The sequence below is a fragment of the Phocoena sinus genome, chromosome 14, assembly GCF_008692025.1.
Source record: "Phocoena sinus isolate mPhoSin1 chromosome 14, mPhoSin1.pri, whole genome shotgun sequence".
Classification (NCBI taxonomy): domain Eukaryota; kingdom Metazoa; phylum Chordata; class Mammalia; order Artiodactyla; family Phocoenidae; genus Phocoena; species Phocoena sinus.
In genome coordinates this window covers 71717291-71733935 of record NC_045776.1, presented here as the reverse complement: position 1 = coordinate 71733935, position 16645 = coordinate 71717291, and the positions used below count along the sequence as shown (strand labels likewise).

The 16645-nt window shown below is 52.3% G+C and overlaps 1 protein-coding gene and 1 pseudogene across 3 annotated transcripts in view; both read left to right on the top strand.

Moving 5' to 3' along the window:
- Positions 1 to 16645, top strand: part of SVOP (SV2 related protein) — an 89344-nt gene that overhangs the window by 59520 nt on the left and 13179 nt on the right. For all 3 annotated transcript variants that reach the window (XR_004353128.1, XM_032654191.1, XM_032654192.1), the window contains exons 11-12: positions 11185 to 11261; positions 14732 to 14839. Coding sequence is in view for 2 of the 3 variants with exons in the window: in XM_032654191.1 (XP_032510082.1) it covers positions 11185 to 11261; positions 14732 to 14839 (185 nt within the window). In the remaining variant the exon portion in view is untranslated. The remainder of the gene's footprint in view (positions 1 to 11184; positions 11262 to 14731; positions 14840 to 16645) is intronic.
- LOC116765069 lies at positions 244 to 14796 on the top strand (annotated as a pseudogene).

Below are 16645 nucleotides of genomic sequence, written 5' to 3'. Positions count from 1 at the left end.
CCCACGGATACCGAGAAGTGACCATACAGTAAAAAGTAGCTAGATTGCGACTTCCCTGGGGGCGCAGTGGTTACGAATCACCTGCCAGTGCAGGGGACACGGGTTCAATCCCTGGTCCAGGAAGATCCCACATGCTGCAGAGCAACTAAGCCCGTGAGCCACAACTACTGAGCCCGCGTGCCACAACTACTGAAGCCCACGCGCCTAGAGCCCGTGCTCCGCAACAAGAGAAGCCAGCGCAATGAGAAGCCCGCGCAACGCAAGGAAGAGTAGCTCCCGCTCGCCGCAACTAGAGAAAGCCCGCGCACAGCAACGAAGACCCAACGCAGCCAAAAAAAAAAAAAAAAAAAGTAGCTAGACTGATGGTTTGCCAGGGGACAGAACCACTGTATTTAAGAGCCAGACAGAGGGACCTCGGGACGGTGGCAGCGGACGCGGCCTGAGGGAGCGGCCGGCTGCCGCCTGGCCCGCCGCAGGGTCCATGGCCTCAGCAGCCATGTCCGGTGCGGTGCGGACCCTCAGCCGTTGCCTGCTGCCGCCCGAGGCCGACGCCGCCGTTGATTCGGAGCGCGAGGCGCGGCAGCACAGGCGCAACCGGGACATCTACGCGGGGCTTGGACCGAGAGCTGCGCGCCGTGCGGCGCCTCGTCAGGATCCTGCTGCTGGGCCCCGCGAGAGCGGCAAGTCCACCTTCGTCAAGCAGATGAGCATCATCCACGGCCGCGAGTTCGACCAGAGTGCGCTTCTGGAGTTCCGCGACACCATCTTCAACAATATCCTCAAGGGCTCAAGGGTTCTGGTTGATGCACGAGACAGGCTTGGTGTTCCTTGGCAGTATTCTGAAAATGAGAAGCAGGGGATGTACCTTATGGCCTTTGAGAACAAAGCAGGGCTGCCCGTGGAGTCTGCCACCTTTCAGCTGTTATGTACCTGCTCTGACCACGCTCTGGAGGGATTCTGGCATCAGGGAAGCTTTCAGCCGGAGGAGGGAGTTTCAGCTGGGTGAATCAGTGAAGTACTTCCTGGATAACTTGGATCGGATTGGCCAGCTGAATTACCTTCCCTAGCAAGCAGGACATCCTGCTGGCGAGGAAGGCCACCAAGGGCAAAGTGGAGCATGACTTTGTCATAAAAAAAATCCCTTTCAAGGTGGATGTGGGTGGCCAGCGGTCTCAGCGCCAGAAGTGGTTCCAGTGCTTTGATGGGATCACCTTGATCCTGTTCATGGTCTCATCCAGTGAGTACGACCAGGTCCTCATGGAGGACAGGCGCACCATCCGCCTGGTGGAGCCCATGAACATCTTTGAGACCATCGTTAACAACAAGCTCTTCTTCAACGTCTCCATCGTCCTGCCTCTCAACAAGATGGACCTCCTGGTGGAGAAAGTGAAGACCATCAGCATCAAGAAGCACTTCCCAGGGCTTCCCTGGTGGCGCAGTGGTTAAGAATCCGTCTGCCAATGCAAGGGACACGGGTTTGAGCCCTGGTCCAGGAAGATCCCACATGCGGCGGAGCAACTAAGCCTGAGCGCCACAACGTGAGCCTGCGCTCTAGAGCCCGGGAGCCACAACTGCTGAGCCCGCATGCCACAACTACTGAAGCCCCCGCGCCTAGAGCCCGTGCTCTGCAACAAGAGACGCCACCGGGATGAGGAAGCCCGCGCACCGCAACGAAGGGTAGCCCCCGCTCGCTGCAACTAGCGAAAGCCCGCGCACAGCAACCGAAGACGCAATGCAGCCAAATATAAATAAATAAAATAAATAAATTTGTATTTAAAAAAAGAAAGAAAAAGAAGAAGAAGCACTTCCCAGACTGCAAGGGCAATCCCCACAGGTCGGAGGATGTCCGGTGCTACCTGGTCCAGTATTTCAATCAGAAGAGACGGAATCGCAGCAATCCACCTCACCACTGCCATACACACGGAGAACATCCGCTTCGTGTTTCACGCTGTGAAGGACACCATCCTGCAAGAGAACCTGAAAGAATATTACGTTACAAGGAAAGAGGATGCCCCTCACTCTTGTGGTCCTTGAGCAGCCTGGCTGGCCACAGGCCAGATCTCCTCGGTGTCCCGGAGCGGGTTTTTCCCGAATCCGTGCCCTCAACACCTGGCTCAGGGATGCTGGGAGGCCCACCACGCCGCTGCGCTCTAGGCCAAAGGATGTGACACTTTGATGTTAGCTACTGAATCCTGGGGACTAGTGAAACTACTGAAAACCCCAGCGATCACTTTGGTATTAATGTGTAATGCCTAATAACACAGCTTTCTTTCTTTTTACAGAAACTCTTGCTTCTCTGACACAATGTAATTGAGGACTGCGTGTGTGTGTGTGCACGCATGCTCTGTCTTTAATGACAGAAACACAAAACCCGACGTCTTTGCAGATGGCTTTTCTCTCTAACTCGTGAGTGCTTCGTGAGGAGCATTACCTGGTGGAGGTGTGTAGGAGGTGAAAGGAGGTGAATCGCGGGCTGTCCCCGCCACCTCCCCAGGGGAGCGCGTTGCCTTTTAAGTCTTTGTGCCAGTGGGTCCCGGCTGTTAGATGAGAGGGTGGGAGTGAGAGCTGGCGGTGTGGACTTGATTTAATGTGCCCACAACCTGCGCTTTCTTCCCGCCCTGTCAGATCACCCCACGACACGACAGGACACGGGGTGGAAGGTGTGCACACGGACGCTGCCGTGAATGGCCCCCTCCCCTCTGCACAGGGCAGTGCCTGCTGCTTCTGTGCCCACCCTCCCCGCCCCTCGCCCGCCCCTCGGCAAAGACTTAAACCAACTGGCCTTGCAGAGGAGTTGTCTCCGAGAGACACCTGCAGTCCGCTGCAGGGAGCCTTTCCTTCTTTGGAGGAAGCGGAGAGCTCCTTTCCGCTCAGGGGCTTTCAAGAGCTGGCGGCATTGCCAGCAGAGCCTTCGTTAACACCGCCCGGCTCCGCGCTGCCTTCCGGTGGCTGGCCGAGAATAGAGGTTCTCATCAAGGTCTCTCGCTTCTACTAACATACACACGTCGCAGGAAAACTGTCGGACGTGATCTCCTCTGAGTGAAACTGCAGAGGCTGTGAATGTTGACGCGAGCTGGTCAATCTTGCACTCAGTTAACTTGACCGGTTACTCTGTCCAGGTGTCTTTCACTGTGTTTAAAAATACATTGCATTCCAAACTGGTCCCTGCTGTGTATTACTCTACTCAAGAGTGCCTGGCGTGTTGAGGACTCTGTCTAGCATTTAAAAGAGAAAAAAGCTTCCTCTGTCAGTGGCACCAGAATGTTCCTGTGGTTAAGTAACCGTCCCTGGGCCCCATCCCCAGGCCACACTGTTCCCCGTCCTGTGTCCCTGGTGAGTGACTCGCTTGCCTTCACCCAGCAGATAAACAGGGATCTTGTGGCAGATGCTGACCCAGAAGGAAAGAGAGGAAAAAAACTGCTTCTGAGTCAGCCTTGTTATCACAGGGTTTTAATGAGGAGACAACATGAAACCCCGTCTCTCTGGGCGCTCAGAGCTTCCGGTGGGTATTTGCTGGGGGTTCGGCTCTTTTTTTTGGCTGGAGAAAAGCTGCTGGTTTTGTACTGCTTCCTATGGCTCTTCATGAACTGAAAGGATGTGCCCCGGGATCGGGGCTGATGACCGAGGTTTAAAGGAAAAAGAACATTCTCAATGGGCTGCGTCAGGGCGGCCCGAGACCCCGCTGTCACTGCTCAGAGGACCCTGTCCTGGGGCGTGAGCGCTCCTCACCCGCCGGGTTCCAGGTCTTACACGTGTGTCGGGACCCACGCGCTTCCTTACCAGCCTGGAAACACTCCCCGTGGCCCTGGCGGAGGAGGCGGCGGCGGCGGCGGCCCTCGCGGTCGGCGTAGCCGGTGGAGGTGCCTGAGGCTTGCTGGAGAGTTGGGGTCAGCACGGTCGGCAAGCGCCGTTTGTCCTTTAAACCTTCTGACGCGGTTGCTGGTTTGCTTTCAGAGGCGGAAGCGAGTTGGTATAGACAGGGAAGCCGAGCGGACTGGGAAGCAGGGGGGACAGCCCGAAGGGGGTGGGCCCTGCCCCGGCAAGAACTGACCCGCTCTCCCCCCTGTGGCCGGGCTCCCCTCTCTTCACGGCTCCCAGCCCTCAATTCCGTGATTGGTTGGCATCCGAGAAGAAGATGGCTCTTTGCAAGGTCAACTAAACCATTTACAGCCTTTCTACACATAGATTATAGTCACTTTTCTCTCCAAAACCTTAGGCTTTCCTATTTTATTTTAATTTCACTGTTACCCTCGATTATTGTCTTTTTTTTTTATGGAGATGTTAGAGAAGCAGGAGGTAGTTGTGCCATCTATTATTACAAAAGTGTAACAATAAACTTCCTCAAACTAAGATATTTTCCTCACATAAGGACACGTAAGGACACGTGTACGTTTTTTACTGAAATATTTTTTTAACCCTTCAGTTTGTAGAGAAATTGTTTCAGAGATACTGCATTGCAGCTTTGTAATTTATAGAGCTCTCTAGACTCCTTATTCTTGCAATATTTTTACTTCTTTGATAAAAATGAGTCCGTTTCTTTCAACTCCAAGATCAGGAAATAATCTTGAAACAAGATTACTAGTTATGACTGACTAACTTGGGCATCCTGGGAACAGACACTAACTTGGTATTGTGAGTAAAGGCACCGTTAGGATGAGAGCAGTCGGGGTGAACTGCTCACCGCTTACACATGGCACAGCATTTTAGCATTGGCAGGAGGGGCTTGTTTGATGATCTGACCACCTTCAGTTTCTGGATGTTTATTAAGATAAATCCTTAGTTTTCCTTTGCTTAATAGAAAATATCCACTCAGCATTTGGAGCCAACATTAATTTTTCAGTCCCCAAATTCAGAGCAGTTGGATAACTCAAACCCTGATGTTCCTTGAAGGTTCATTACTTGTCGATCACAGTTTTTATTTCCACATGGGACACAGGAGTGCTGTCACCAACACTGCTGTGTGGATGCCTCTGGAACACGACTTCAGGACAAGGAACAGCGGCACATACATGTAAAGACACGTGTGTGTGTGTGTGTGAGGGAGGAATCCTGCTGCCCTGAGACCTGGGAGCCCGAGGAGAGGACCTGGTGATGGATGTGGACATGTCCAGAGACCGGAGGCTGGAGGAAGCCCAAGGGAAGGGAGGGGTGGGAACTCTTTCTCTGCAACCCCGTGGGGTGGCTTTCCCCGTCACAAAACGAAGAAGCCACTGACGCAAAGTGTGAACGATTCCCAGTCAACAGAGCTCCTGGAGCTCAGAATTCTCATGTAGAAAAGGCACATATGTATTGTCCAGTGGCCACTGCCCGGGTAGGCGTTGTGTGCGTCCATGTGTGGGCCCCTAAACGGCCCACAGTGGGGAAGGCAGAAGCGCACCTTCACCCCAGAGAAACGTGCACTCGTCGTGATCCACGTGGCTGAGGGCCGAGCTCTTTGGGTTCCAGTTTCCCCGTTTGTAAAAGTCGGACTAGATCACGATGCTTAGCTCTGGCGCTGCCATCTGATCACCTGAGGGGCTTTGCAAAGCCCTGGGCTGAGCCGCTCGGAGGCTGTGCAGTACAGGCATCACACGGATGCGCTCTTGGTTTCCTGGGTGGTTGCTGTGCAGCCGGGCTTAGGAGCCATGAAGCAGAGGATCATGGAGGACTCCCACCAGGCTGCTGGAGTTGTGGTCCACGACGTAATGGCCCCCGAATCCTCCCCTCACCGTGACCTGCGACGTGATGCTGGGTTTTCTGTTGTGGTTTAAATGAAGAGCAGAAAGTTCCCACTAAGCTTTCGACTGTGTGTCGGGTGGTCCTTTCGGGCCTTTTGACGTCACCTTCTCCGTAAGGTACGTGAGATGCGCTCAGCAGCCTCGCTCTTCAGTGACGCCTAGAAATTTAGGGAGCTCTGTTTGAAGAAGGCAAGCCCTTTTAAAGTCTGCCTGGCAGCCCTAGGCAGCGGTGGGCCTTGTGTGTGGGATTCTGCATTTCACGGACTCGGCGTTCCGGGCGCAGGCCCTGGCGCCAAGGTTGGTCCTGGGCCTGCAGCTGGGAGGGCTGAGAGCTCAGCACCCCCCCCCCCCCCGCCGAAGCAGGGGCTGCTTTTACTGACTGCATTTGTGAAGCACCTCCTGGGCCTTGAAGAGGGTGGTGGCGAGTCCCCAGAGGAAGGAGCTGCTTGGTTAAGGCGGCTCAGAGGCCGGCACTTGCTGTGTTAACGGCCCTTAACGGCAGGTGGCACGTGGTACGCGCTGAGTTCAGGGAAGTGGCGAGACTCGCTGTGGGTGGAGTGGAGCCCGTGGGGCGTGGAAGGGCCACTCCGCCTCCTCGGTCCTGCTGTCGGTGTCTGGTTCCTACCTTCTGCTGGAGGAGGACTTCAGGTCACGCAAGGCCCGGCTGCTCGTGTGGGCCCTTGCTCTCCTGCCAGGTCTTGCCCTCCAGAACCCGCTAGAACTTAGAGGCTGGGTGTCCAGTGGTGCTCAAGATGGCACATCGAAATAGGTGGTTTTGGTTTCCACACCACGTTGGCATCTCTTCAGGTGAAAACTACTTTAAAGCACAGCAGGTGGCTACCTGCCCGAAGCACCCCCAGTGCCTGCCTCTCGCTGGATGTCATGGGATGCTTCATACCCAGAGCGGCTCCTCGGTGTGGACCGCACACCTGCAGGGGTTCTGCTGACCCTGACAGTGGTCGTGAGCCCCTAGGAGAGTGGAGCGCTGCTCAACGTGGGAACTTCCTACGCGAGGCTCCCACCCCAGGTCACAGCAGGAAGGAGCGCCATGTTGCCGGGCCCGAGTGAGTTCTCAGACATCCTGGCAGGATGGATGTTCCTGGGAATCGGCGTCTGAGTACAGCAAGGGGGAGGAAATGGGGTGGAACTCAGAAATAGACCATGAGAGTCCTGCCCCAAAACACAGTACTCGTAGGCAGCAGGGCCCTCCCCGGAAGCCAGCAATTAGGGTGTGGAGTAGATGAGAACAGGAGGGAACTGCTGTTGTATCCCATCCTGACCTGTGGTGACTCCCTCGTCCTCCTCAAATCCAGCAATGACCTTGGCACGTCACTGTGAGGTTCTTATTACAGGGACCCGAAGACTTTGCATCTGTTGCCGTAAACGCGGCCCTGTGGCTCGCTTCACAGAGAAGCGCACACCTGGCTCCCCCTGGAAACTGGGTTCTCCGCTTCTGAGCTGGTTATGAAGGTAGTGTTTTTATTCTGGTGGTTTTCTTTTGTGTGTGTGTGTGTGTAACACAAACCACAGTGAAACACTAGAGCAGCTACTGGGTGTTCCTGGACCAGCCCGAGTTTCCTCCTGGGCGGGCGAGCGGCCGGCACTCTGACTGCACGGCCAACAGAGTGTAGACAGGGCTGAGCCGCACGGGGTCACAGTCGTCCTGGTCAGTCTGTTCCAGGCTTGTCACTCAGGCGCCTTTTTATTAACACTGAATTCACTTTATTTTGTGCTTTCCGAAGCTGATTAATTCCCCCAAATGAACATAACCCCAGCTATTCACAGTCAAGGTGGAGGTTTCCCACGGGACCGAATTTCCTGACAGGTCGCAGAGCCAGACCGCTCTGGTGACCGGGGAGGCGTGGATCGCGCATCCCACCTGGTGAGGCTGACCCAGAGTCCGGCCGAGGGAAGTCCAATGTAGAGGCAGCTGAGAGCATGACCCTTGTGAGTCGTGGGAAACGGGCCCTCAGCTCTGGGTTCTGGTGCTTCCTGGAGCTGGTCCAGGGGCTCAGCTTTTCAGCCGACTTCAGAATTTCTCCAGTCGGGAAGGAACTGAGAACGGGGTTCCGGGAGGCCCCATTTTGTGATGCGCAGCGCCCACCCTGAGTGGTGACAGGCCCGGTGTGCCGCCGTGGCAGCCTGGGCGCTTTAAGGCATCTCACGGAGCCGCCACGTGTCCCTGGGCCCCACCCTCTCCGTTCAGTGGCCGGGCCCCCGGGGAAGCCTCCTGAAGCCTCGGGGTAACGCTGGAGGTCTCCCCACCACCGCCTGTCAAGCTGCCCTCAAAAAAGGTCGGTGCCCACGGTGGGCAGAGAGCACTGTCACCTAGGAGACTCTGGAACTCAGGTCACACACGTGGAACCAGCCTTGATCTGACAGTCGGGCTAACAAAGCCAGTTCTCCGTGGCTTCCCTCCTCACCCAAGCTTTCTGGATGAGCCCGGGCACCTTTTCCAGGTTCACCTGCAAACAGGTGGCCAGAGCTCTCGCTGCGGAGTCTGTGGAAGCCGGGGACGAGGCCCGTCCCAGGAGGGCTCACGGGCAGCCTGTGAAACTTTCTCCCCATCATCTTAACTGTTAGATTCTCTAACAAGCCTGTTTATCGAGAAATTTAAAATAGATCTCTATTGAGTCTGCCCATCTCTAGGATCTTAAAGCATTACCTTTTGACCTGTTATGCAAACGGCAAAACATTCCAAGTGTCTTTTCCTTCGCTCCAGTCGAACCAGCTAAATTGGCAGGCACATTATCCTCTGTTGACACCACTGCAGCCAGGAAGTTCAGTGCTGTGTGCTCGGCCCCCTCCTCTCTGCCACGTCCTCCGCTGTGCTGGGCTGTGGCCCCTGTAGCACGTGGGGGACCCCGCAGAGGGTACAGGGCGGCAGGGGCAATCGGAGGTGGCGGCGGCTGCAGAAACGGAGCTCTGAGCTCTTCCGGGGTCTCTACACTCAGAAAGGAAATTCAAGGGCAACAGCTGAGTGCTGGGTCACTGGCACCGCCCCTGGGGTGTCGCTGCAGCTCCACACCCGCCCCCATCATGGCACCGACAGTGGGGAACAGGCCTCGGTTTACGGATGCTGTGTTCCAGGTTAAGAGATACACAATGCAGTGTAAAAAGTGTATTGTATAGCTACGGGGGTTAGTTTAAACGTATTTTGTATATACGACTTTCATAAATCTGTTAAGATTCGCCTTAAATTACAAAAAAAAAAAAAACAGAGAGGGGAGGCGTTAGGGACTCGTTAGCCTGTAAATAAGACTGAGATACAATTAAAGAATTGAAAGGAAACTTAAAGGAATCTCTTCTTTTCACAAAAAGATTTAATACTTTTGCTGTATCCATCCCCCTCTCCATTCATATTGCCTTGGGTACCACCAGCAGCACAGGGCCAATATCTTGGGAACCACTGATTTGGTCAACATGGGCATTCTTAGAACTTCCAGTTCTTGATCCACTTTTTCTTAAATAACAACCTTGGCATTGGCTGGAGGGCATTTGTGGTGAGTAACTAACTTATAGTCCACAGCTAGTCAAATTTCAGCCCTTCTTTCAATTCTTTCTACCATGAATGCTGTAATTTCTCCAGCATTAACAGTGCACAGAATTACCCCTGTTGAGGCTATGTGTCCTGTTTTCAACAGTTCTCACTTTTCCTATTCACCTTTGAGCAGAGGTGCTAATTAGCAGGAGAGTGTCCTCAAAGAGGTCAACTGCAGGGAAGAGGAGAGGAAAGCTTTGATAATTCCAAAGCCGGGGGCTCCAGCTCTGCCCCCCCCCCCCGCATTCCTGAGAGCTGAATCAACTCACCACGCCTTTATGAAACACCTGCTGTGTGCCCAGTACAAGTACGGAGCTGGCAGGATATTTTCAAAGGTGGGGAAACAGAATTGAGGGTATCTATCTTTGAGTGCATGTGACTCTGTTGGGGTGACACTACTTAAATACTAAGCAATTAGAGACTAATTTTAGAATACTATAGAAATCACATTTGCGAGCACATGTTGTAACTCAAGGAAAGTAATCATCGGCTTCTGATTATGACTGAGCTCCCACATAACTGTACCACAGGATGAGACTATTCCGGCCCTACAGACTTGAGTATTCTGGTTCCAAGGACAGTCGGGAATTAGTTAACTGCGTCATTCTGATCTGAAATGCTCAAGAAGTCTGCAGACTCCGCATTTGACTGGGCACACAGCAGGTGTTTAATAAATGCTTGGTGAGTTGATGTAGCTCTCAGGAATGCGGGGGCGGGGGGGGGGGCAAAGCTGGAGCCCAGTTCTGCATACAGTTTTCCCCCTGCTATTCAAAAGTAGAGCGTTCCGGGGCTTCCCTGGTGGCGCAGTGGTTGAGAGTCCGCCTGCCGATGCAGGGGACACGGGTTCGTGCCCCGGTCCGGGAAGATCCCACATGCCGCGGAGCGGCTGGGCCCGTGAGCCATGGCCGCTGAGCCTGCGCGTCCGGAGCCTGTGCTCCACAGCGGGAGAGGTCACAACGGTGAGAGGCCCGCGTACAGCAAAAAAAAAAAAAAAAAAGTAGAGCGTTCCAATGAAAGCTTTCCTAAGCTGAAGTGGCATAAAGAGAAGTAATCACCTGAGGACATGTCTTGCTAATAAAAGAAACAAAATAAATGGAGGTAAAGCACAGATGTTCATAGACACAGTTCAAAGCTAATGGCAGCTTGAATCTGAAAAAGAATGTGTATATATAGGTATAACTGAATCACTTTTCTGTACAGCAGAAATTAACACAACATTGTAAATCAGTTATACTTCAATAAAATAAATTGAAAAAAAAAAGCTAATGGCAGCTTGATGCTGAGGTGCTGAGTGTAGTCCCCGGGAAAGGAGCTTGGTGGCGCTACTCTCGCTGCTTGGGGCAGGTGCTGCCTCTATAAAATAAGCGCTGGATGCTGTTTTCGCTTTTCCCTTTTTTCGTAAAAGTGAAAATCCTCTTCGGATTTCTTCTGGCGAGCAAAACCAGGTACTAATGTAGGTCTTTCGTAAAAGCGCAGTGCAGTAAAGCAAACTTTTGAAAAAGTAGGGGCTACCTGTATTATTAAATATATCTCCCTCCTCCTCCCTATTCAACTCAACCCAGAAGCCCTGACATCTGTTGGCATCTGTCAAAATGACTGTTTTCTACCAAATTTTGGTTCCCCCATTTTTTTCCCCTCCTTTTGCCAGTTGACTGAACAGCCTTGGAGGTAGCTTTATCTGTGATAGAATTCAGTTCTTGATCTTTCAAAGGACACAGGATCACTTCCCTTTATCGCATCATTATGCTTTGTACCCACCATCTTCCTGCTCAAGCAGCCCAGGAAAGCCCTGCAAAGGCCCATTGTGGCCTGAGCCCAAAGCCTAGTCTCTGCTGCTAGAGCTGCAAGTCCTTCCAGAGGGGTTAGGGAATGGGGACCTGCATTTCTCCCATCATTTCCTTACCTTTCTTGCTTCCTTCCTGGCAGGTTTTCCAATGCATTCTCTTACTATGGATTAGTTCTGCTCACCACTGAGCTCTTCCAGGCAGGAGATGTCTGCAGCAGTGAGTATCAACAGCTCTTTCGCAGTTAACACCGTCCCCTCCCGCCCCTCCCCACTTCCAACACACGAGGTCATACACACACACACACCCCAGCCCAAGTTCTGCCCTCACAGGGCCTGGCCTTGCACAAACTCCAGGGAGAAAGTTTCTGCAAAATCTGAGCATGAAAGAGCTGGGTTGTGGTTTCCAAGACACTCTGTAGAAACCTGGACCTTCTTGTCACGGTAGACCTGACATTAGAGCGGAATCACATCTTACGTCCCCTAAAGAGGTCCATGAAGTACAGCCCTGAGTTTTATGGCTGTGACCCTGTGTAGCAATCCTCTGCGTGTGCATCAAGTCTGAGAATCAGGTTGGAGCTCGATCCTGGCCACACAACAGAATCACCTGGGGGAGATTTTCAACAAAGGCAGTGTCATTTAAACAATGCCCAGGCCAATTTAATCAGCGGCTTTGGGGGGAGGGCCCAGGCATGAGTGGGTTTGAAAAGCTCCCTAGGTGATTCTGTTGTAGAGCTGGAGGTGAAAAGCACTGGACAAAAGGAATGAATAAAGAGCAAAGTCTATATACAGATGTCTGGACTTCAAACCAATCTGTCTTTAAGGGAATATTAGATTCCTAGCATTGAACCTGGGATGGGGGATAAAGGGATCAAGTTCTTGCCTGTTTGCGGGATTTGTCCAATTATCTTTTTCATATGAAGCCTCTATAATCTGAGTTAATAGTTTTGTTTATTGGTATAAGGATTTAATAATACAGCGGAATCGCATCTCGCTGGGAGGTGTGGGAGAGCCTTAACCGCCCTGAGAAGCAGTTCAGTTATAAATTCTGGGTTTGGTATTGATTGAGCCTAAGTCCTTTGCCTCTGTGGCCGAACACAAGTTCGTGTGCCTGACACACAGTGAGGCCAAACAAGCTGAAACCCTCGTAGTTTGGAGCAGAGAAAGGTTTATGGCAGGGCTGAGCAAGGAGGACGGGTGACTTGTGCTCAAAACCCCTGAACTCCCCGATGGTTTGGCGGGGGGGGGGAGAAGTTCTTAGAGGCAGAATTTGGTGAGAGGGATGGCCGCAGGGTATGTGACTTTCTTCTGATTGGCTGGTGGTGAGGGAACAGGGTGATGTTCCAGGAATCTTGTGCTCAGCCTGAAGTTACCATCCTCAACCTGGGTGAGGGCCTTAGTTCCTGCAGAAGAACTCAAAGATATTGTTATGTATATTCCTTGAGGAGGAACCGGGACTCTGCCCCAAGTCTGCGCTATTGTTTCTTGACAGCTCCTCCCCTTTCTCTGCATCCCCTCCCTTCCCTGATTAGCAACTGTTTGAACCTGCCCTTTGGAACTCAGGGAAGGTCTAGGAGGCTTGAATGAAGCCTATTCCTACAAGCAAGAAACGGGGAGCATGGAAAGGATTCGTACCCAGGATTTGCCCCACAGCCTCCTGCTTGGTTTCACCGTAACAGTGGACCTGCTTAAGCAAAGCAGAGGATCCACTGGGATGTTACAGAGGAAAGGTTGGCAGAGTTTTTCTATAAACAGCCAGATAGTAAATATTTTAGGCTCTGTGGGCCAAACGGCTCTGCCATTGTAGCAGAAAAGCAGCTATGGATAATATGTAAACAAGCAAGCCTTGCTTGTGTTCCAAGGAAAGCTTTTTTTTTATTTTGGCCACGCAGCACGGCTTGTGGGATCTTAGTTCCCCAGCCAGGGATCGAACCCGGGCCCTCAGCAGTGAGAGCGCGAAGTCCTAACCACTGGACCTCCAGGGACTTCCCACCGAGGAAATCTTTTTTACAACCACAAATTGAATTTCATGTCATTTTTATGTCATGAAATGTTATTCTTTTGATTTTAAAAATCATTTAAAAATGTAAAAACCGTTCTTAGCCTGCTGGCCAGGCAGAAACAGGCAGGGGACCAGATTTGGCCTGCAGGCGGTCGTTTGCCACCCCGTGTTAAAAGCTCACTCTTGGGCTTCCCTGGTGGCGCAGTGGTTGAGAGTCCGCCTGCCAATGCAGGGGACACGGGTTCGTGCCCCGGTCCGGGAAGATCCCACGTGCCGCGGAGCGGCTAGGTCCATGAGCGATGGCCGCTGAGCCTGCGCGTCCGGAGCCTGTGCCCTGCAACGGGAGAGGCCACAACAGTGAGAGGCCCGTGTACCACAAAAAAAAAAAGAAAAAAAAGCTCACTGTTACACCTGGGTGGGAAAGTGATAGGGAAGGAGCAGTGGATTGTGTTATGAGAGGAACTCTGAACTTAGGGCACCCAGATCTTTTATACCAGATAATAAGCCTGCCAGACTGCAGAAAGATGCTCTATCTTCAGAGGCCATAAGGAAACCTGCCCTTTGCACCAAAGGGAGATCCTCTCTATCTTTCAAGGCTGTTTGCTAAACTAAAATCCTTGAAAAGATAGTCCAGAACAAAGGCAGTCAGTGCCTCTGCTTATAAAGCAGGCAGAGAACATGAAAGACCCATGGGTCTCTCTTACTGTAAGAGGTTACAGTTGGTTCAAAGAAGAATTCAAAACACACATGTATATAAGCAATCGGAAAAGCTGAAATGGATTTACACTTAGAGGCAAAAATTGGCAGTGTGCGTAAGGCAATAATCACATCACCACCAGACGCCGCTTGCATTTTTATGGACAAGAATCATTTGCACTGGTATTCTATAATGCGAAGTTGTGAAAGCGCTTAAAGATCATGAAAGCTGAGATAACCTATAAGGGGTCACAGGACAGGACATTTTGCCCATTTCAAAGTCTTTGACTCCGTTTCCTAACAAATGATTTGGGGGAAAAAAGATAAAGCAAGGTAAGGGATGTCAGGAGTGTGGAGCAGAGTAAGTGGCCGTGGGCAAGTCAGAGTTTTAAGTGGGGTGGTCAGGATGGCTTCAGTGAGAAGGTGAGATTTAAAGAAAGACTCGAAAGGGGTGAGGAAATTAGTCATGGGGATATATAAAGTGCAATGGAGGACGAGAGCAGCCAGTGCAAAGGTCCTGAGGCAGGAACGTGCCTTGTGTATTGAAGGGACAGCAAGGAGACCAGTGTGGCTGGAGTAGTATGAGCAGAGCGAGGGAGATTGAAGGTGCGATCGAGGAAGTAATGGGGGCCAGATAATATAGGTGGGGGTCGTTGGGGCCACCCTAGAGTCTGTCTGCCACAAAAGCACCTAGTATGTGCCAGTTCTGGGCTAAGCACATTGATATGCACAACCTGCTTTCAGTGTCTCAACCGCCTTGCCCCAGGGTTTATTAGCCCCAGGGTTATGAGGAACCTGGGGCTTAAAGAGATGAAGCTCTAACACTGCTGGTTGGGATTCACACCTGCGTCTGTCTGAGTCCTGAGCCCATGCTCCTTCCCTGGCATCCCAACCACATCATACCCAGGGAAGGAGGTGTGGAGAGCAGGAGACTGCACCCCAAGACTGCGCATGCCTCTTGCTCTTTTTCTCTCTCTCTCTCCACCTTCCAGTCTCCAGCCGGAAGAAGGCGGTAGAGGCAAAATGCAGCCTGGCCTGTGAGTACCTGAGTGAGGAGGATTACATGGACCTGCTGTGGACCACCCTGTCTGAGTTCCCAGGTGAGAGACCTGTGCCACGTGGGCTGGGGCAGGGCATCCTGGGAATGTGGCTTTACCTGGCGCCGGCTGGAAGCAAATCCCATTTTTTTTTTTTTGCGGTACGCGGGCCCCCCACTACCGTGGCTCCGGACGCGCAGGCTCAGCAGCCACGGCTCACGGGCCCAGCCGCTCCGCGGCATGTGGGATCTTCCTGGACCGGGGCACGAACCCGTGTCCCCAGCAGTGGCAGGCGGACTCTCAACCACTGCGCCACCAGGGAAGCCCGCAAATCCCACTTCTAAGGGAAGCTGGGGATTTGTTTTCAACCCTTAGCTACAAGTTGGCAAGAACTGTGAAGAGGCTGACATTTTACTCTATTTGAAGGCTAACAAGTTAAGCTGCCCAGTTTCACACACACACACACACACACACACACACACACACACACACACACACATATCGGCAGAAGACACAAGACCCCTGGGTCAGAGACAAAAGACGATTACTCACGACACAGCAGGCAGCCTGAGTAGTATGTTAGCGCTGGCTCCTCTTGCCCTCAAGTCCCATGGGGATGATGAGGACGGGTCCAGGCGAATCTTACACGTGCAATGGATTTGCAACACAGCTCGGGCATCTCACACTTCGGGAACCCAAATCTTTTATAATGGGCTGCCGGAAACCTGCTCAGCCTTTGCCTTGGAGAGAGGCATCATCTTTATTACATTGGGCAGTAAACAGACCTTCCCCTTGCTCTAGAAGGAGGCCGTATCTCTGTCTTCCAAGGCTGTTGGCTCTACAAACAACCTTGAAATGCTAGCCTGGAACCAAAGCGCAGCTAGTGCCTCCGCTCACAAGCTGTGCAGAAATACAAGAGACCCGTGGAGAATTGTTCCCCAGCACCAGTCACACTGGAAAGGATCGGTGGGGTGTTAAAAATCCAAACCCGTACATAAAGCAAAGGTGATCTATCTTTTTCCTTTAAAAAAATAATATCATTGGGCTTCCCTGGTGGCGCAGTGGTTGGGAGTCTGCCTGCCGATGCAGGGGACGCGGGTCCGTGTCCCGGTCCGCGAGGATCCCGCGTGCCGCGGAGCGGCTGGGTCCGTGAGCCGTGGCCGCTGAGCCTGCGCGTCCGGAGCCTGTGCTTCGCGACGGGAGGGGCCGCGGCGGTGGGGGGCCCGTGTACCACAAAAAAAAAAAAAAATAATAATAATAATAATACTATCATTACACCAATAATAATATCTGGTATTTACTGATTGCTTACTGTATATATATCAGGCACTGTGCTAAATATTTTACAGATATGGTCTCATTTCATCTTGTGAAGTAGTATCATTCCCATTTTACGTCTGAAGAAACTGAGGATTGGAGAGGGGTAGCAGAAATGGTTCCTGCCAATTGTAGCTGCCAATTTCTGCATCTCTGTGCCTGAGGGCTATCCCAGGAGGAATTGAAAGCCTCAGTGTCTAGAAGCAAGAAAGGTGGCTGCAGGTGCCAGGGAGTTAACACCTGGGAACAGCCTTCAACCAGCGTATAAATACCCCAATTTCCTCACCTATCAGGTAGAATTCTAAGGTGCGCGTTCCACACTGACTCCCAGAGCCCTCCAGTGGAATCCAGTAGCAATTTCCCATGGTGGTAACTTGCTTGATATGCACCCTTATTAGTTGCATCCCTTCCCCGTTTCACTTCTCCACTCTCCCACTGGTGCTTCCTTGGATGACCTCCCAAGTAAACACCTTGCACTCGGACCCTTGTCCTGGGGTCTGCTTCTGGGAAAACCCAACTAAGACACTGTGTCCTACAGCTGGCAGAGCTAAG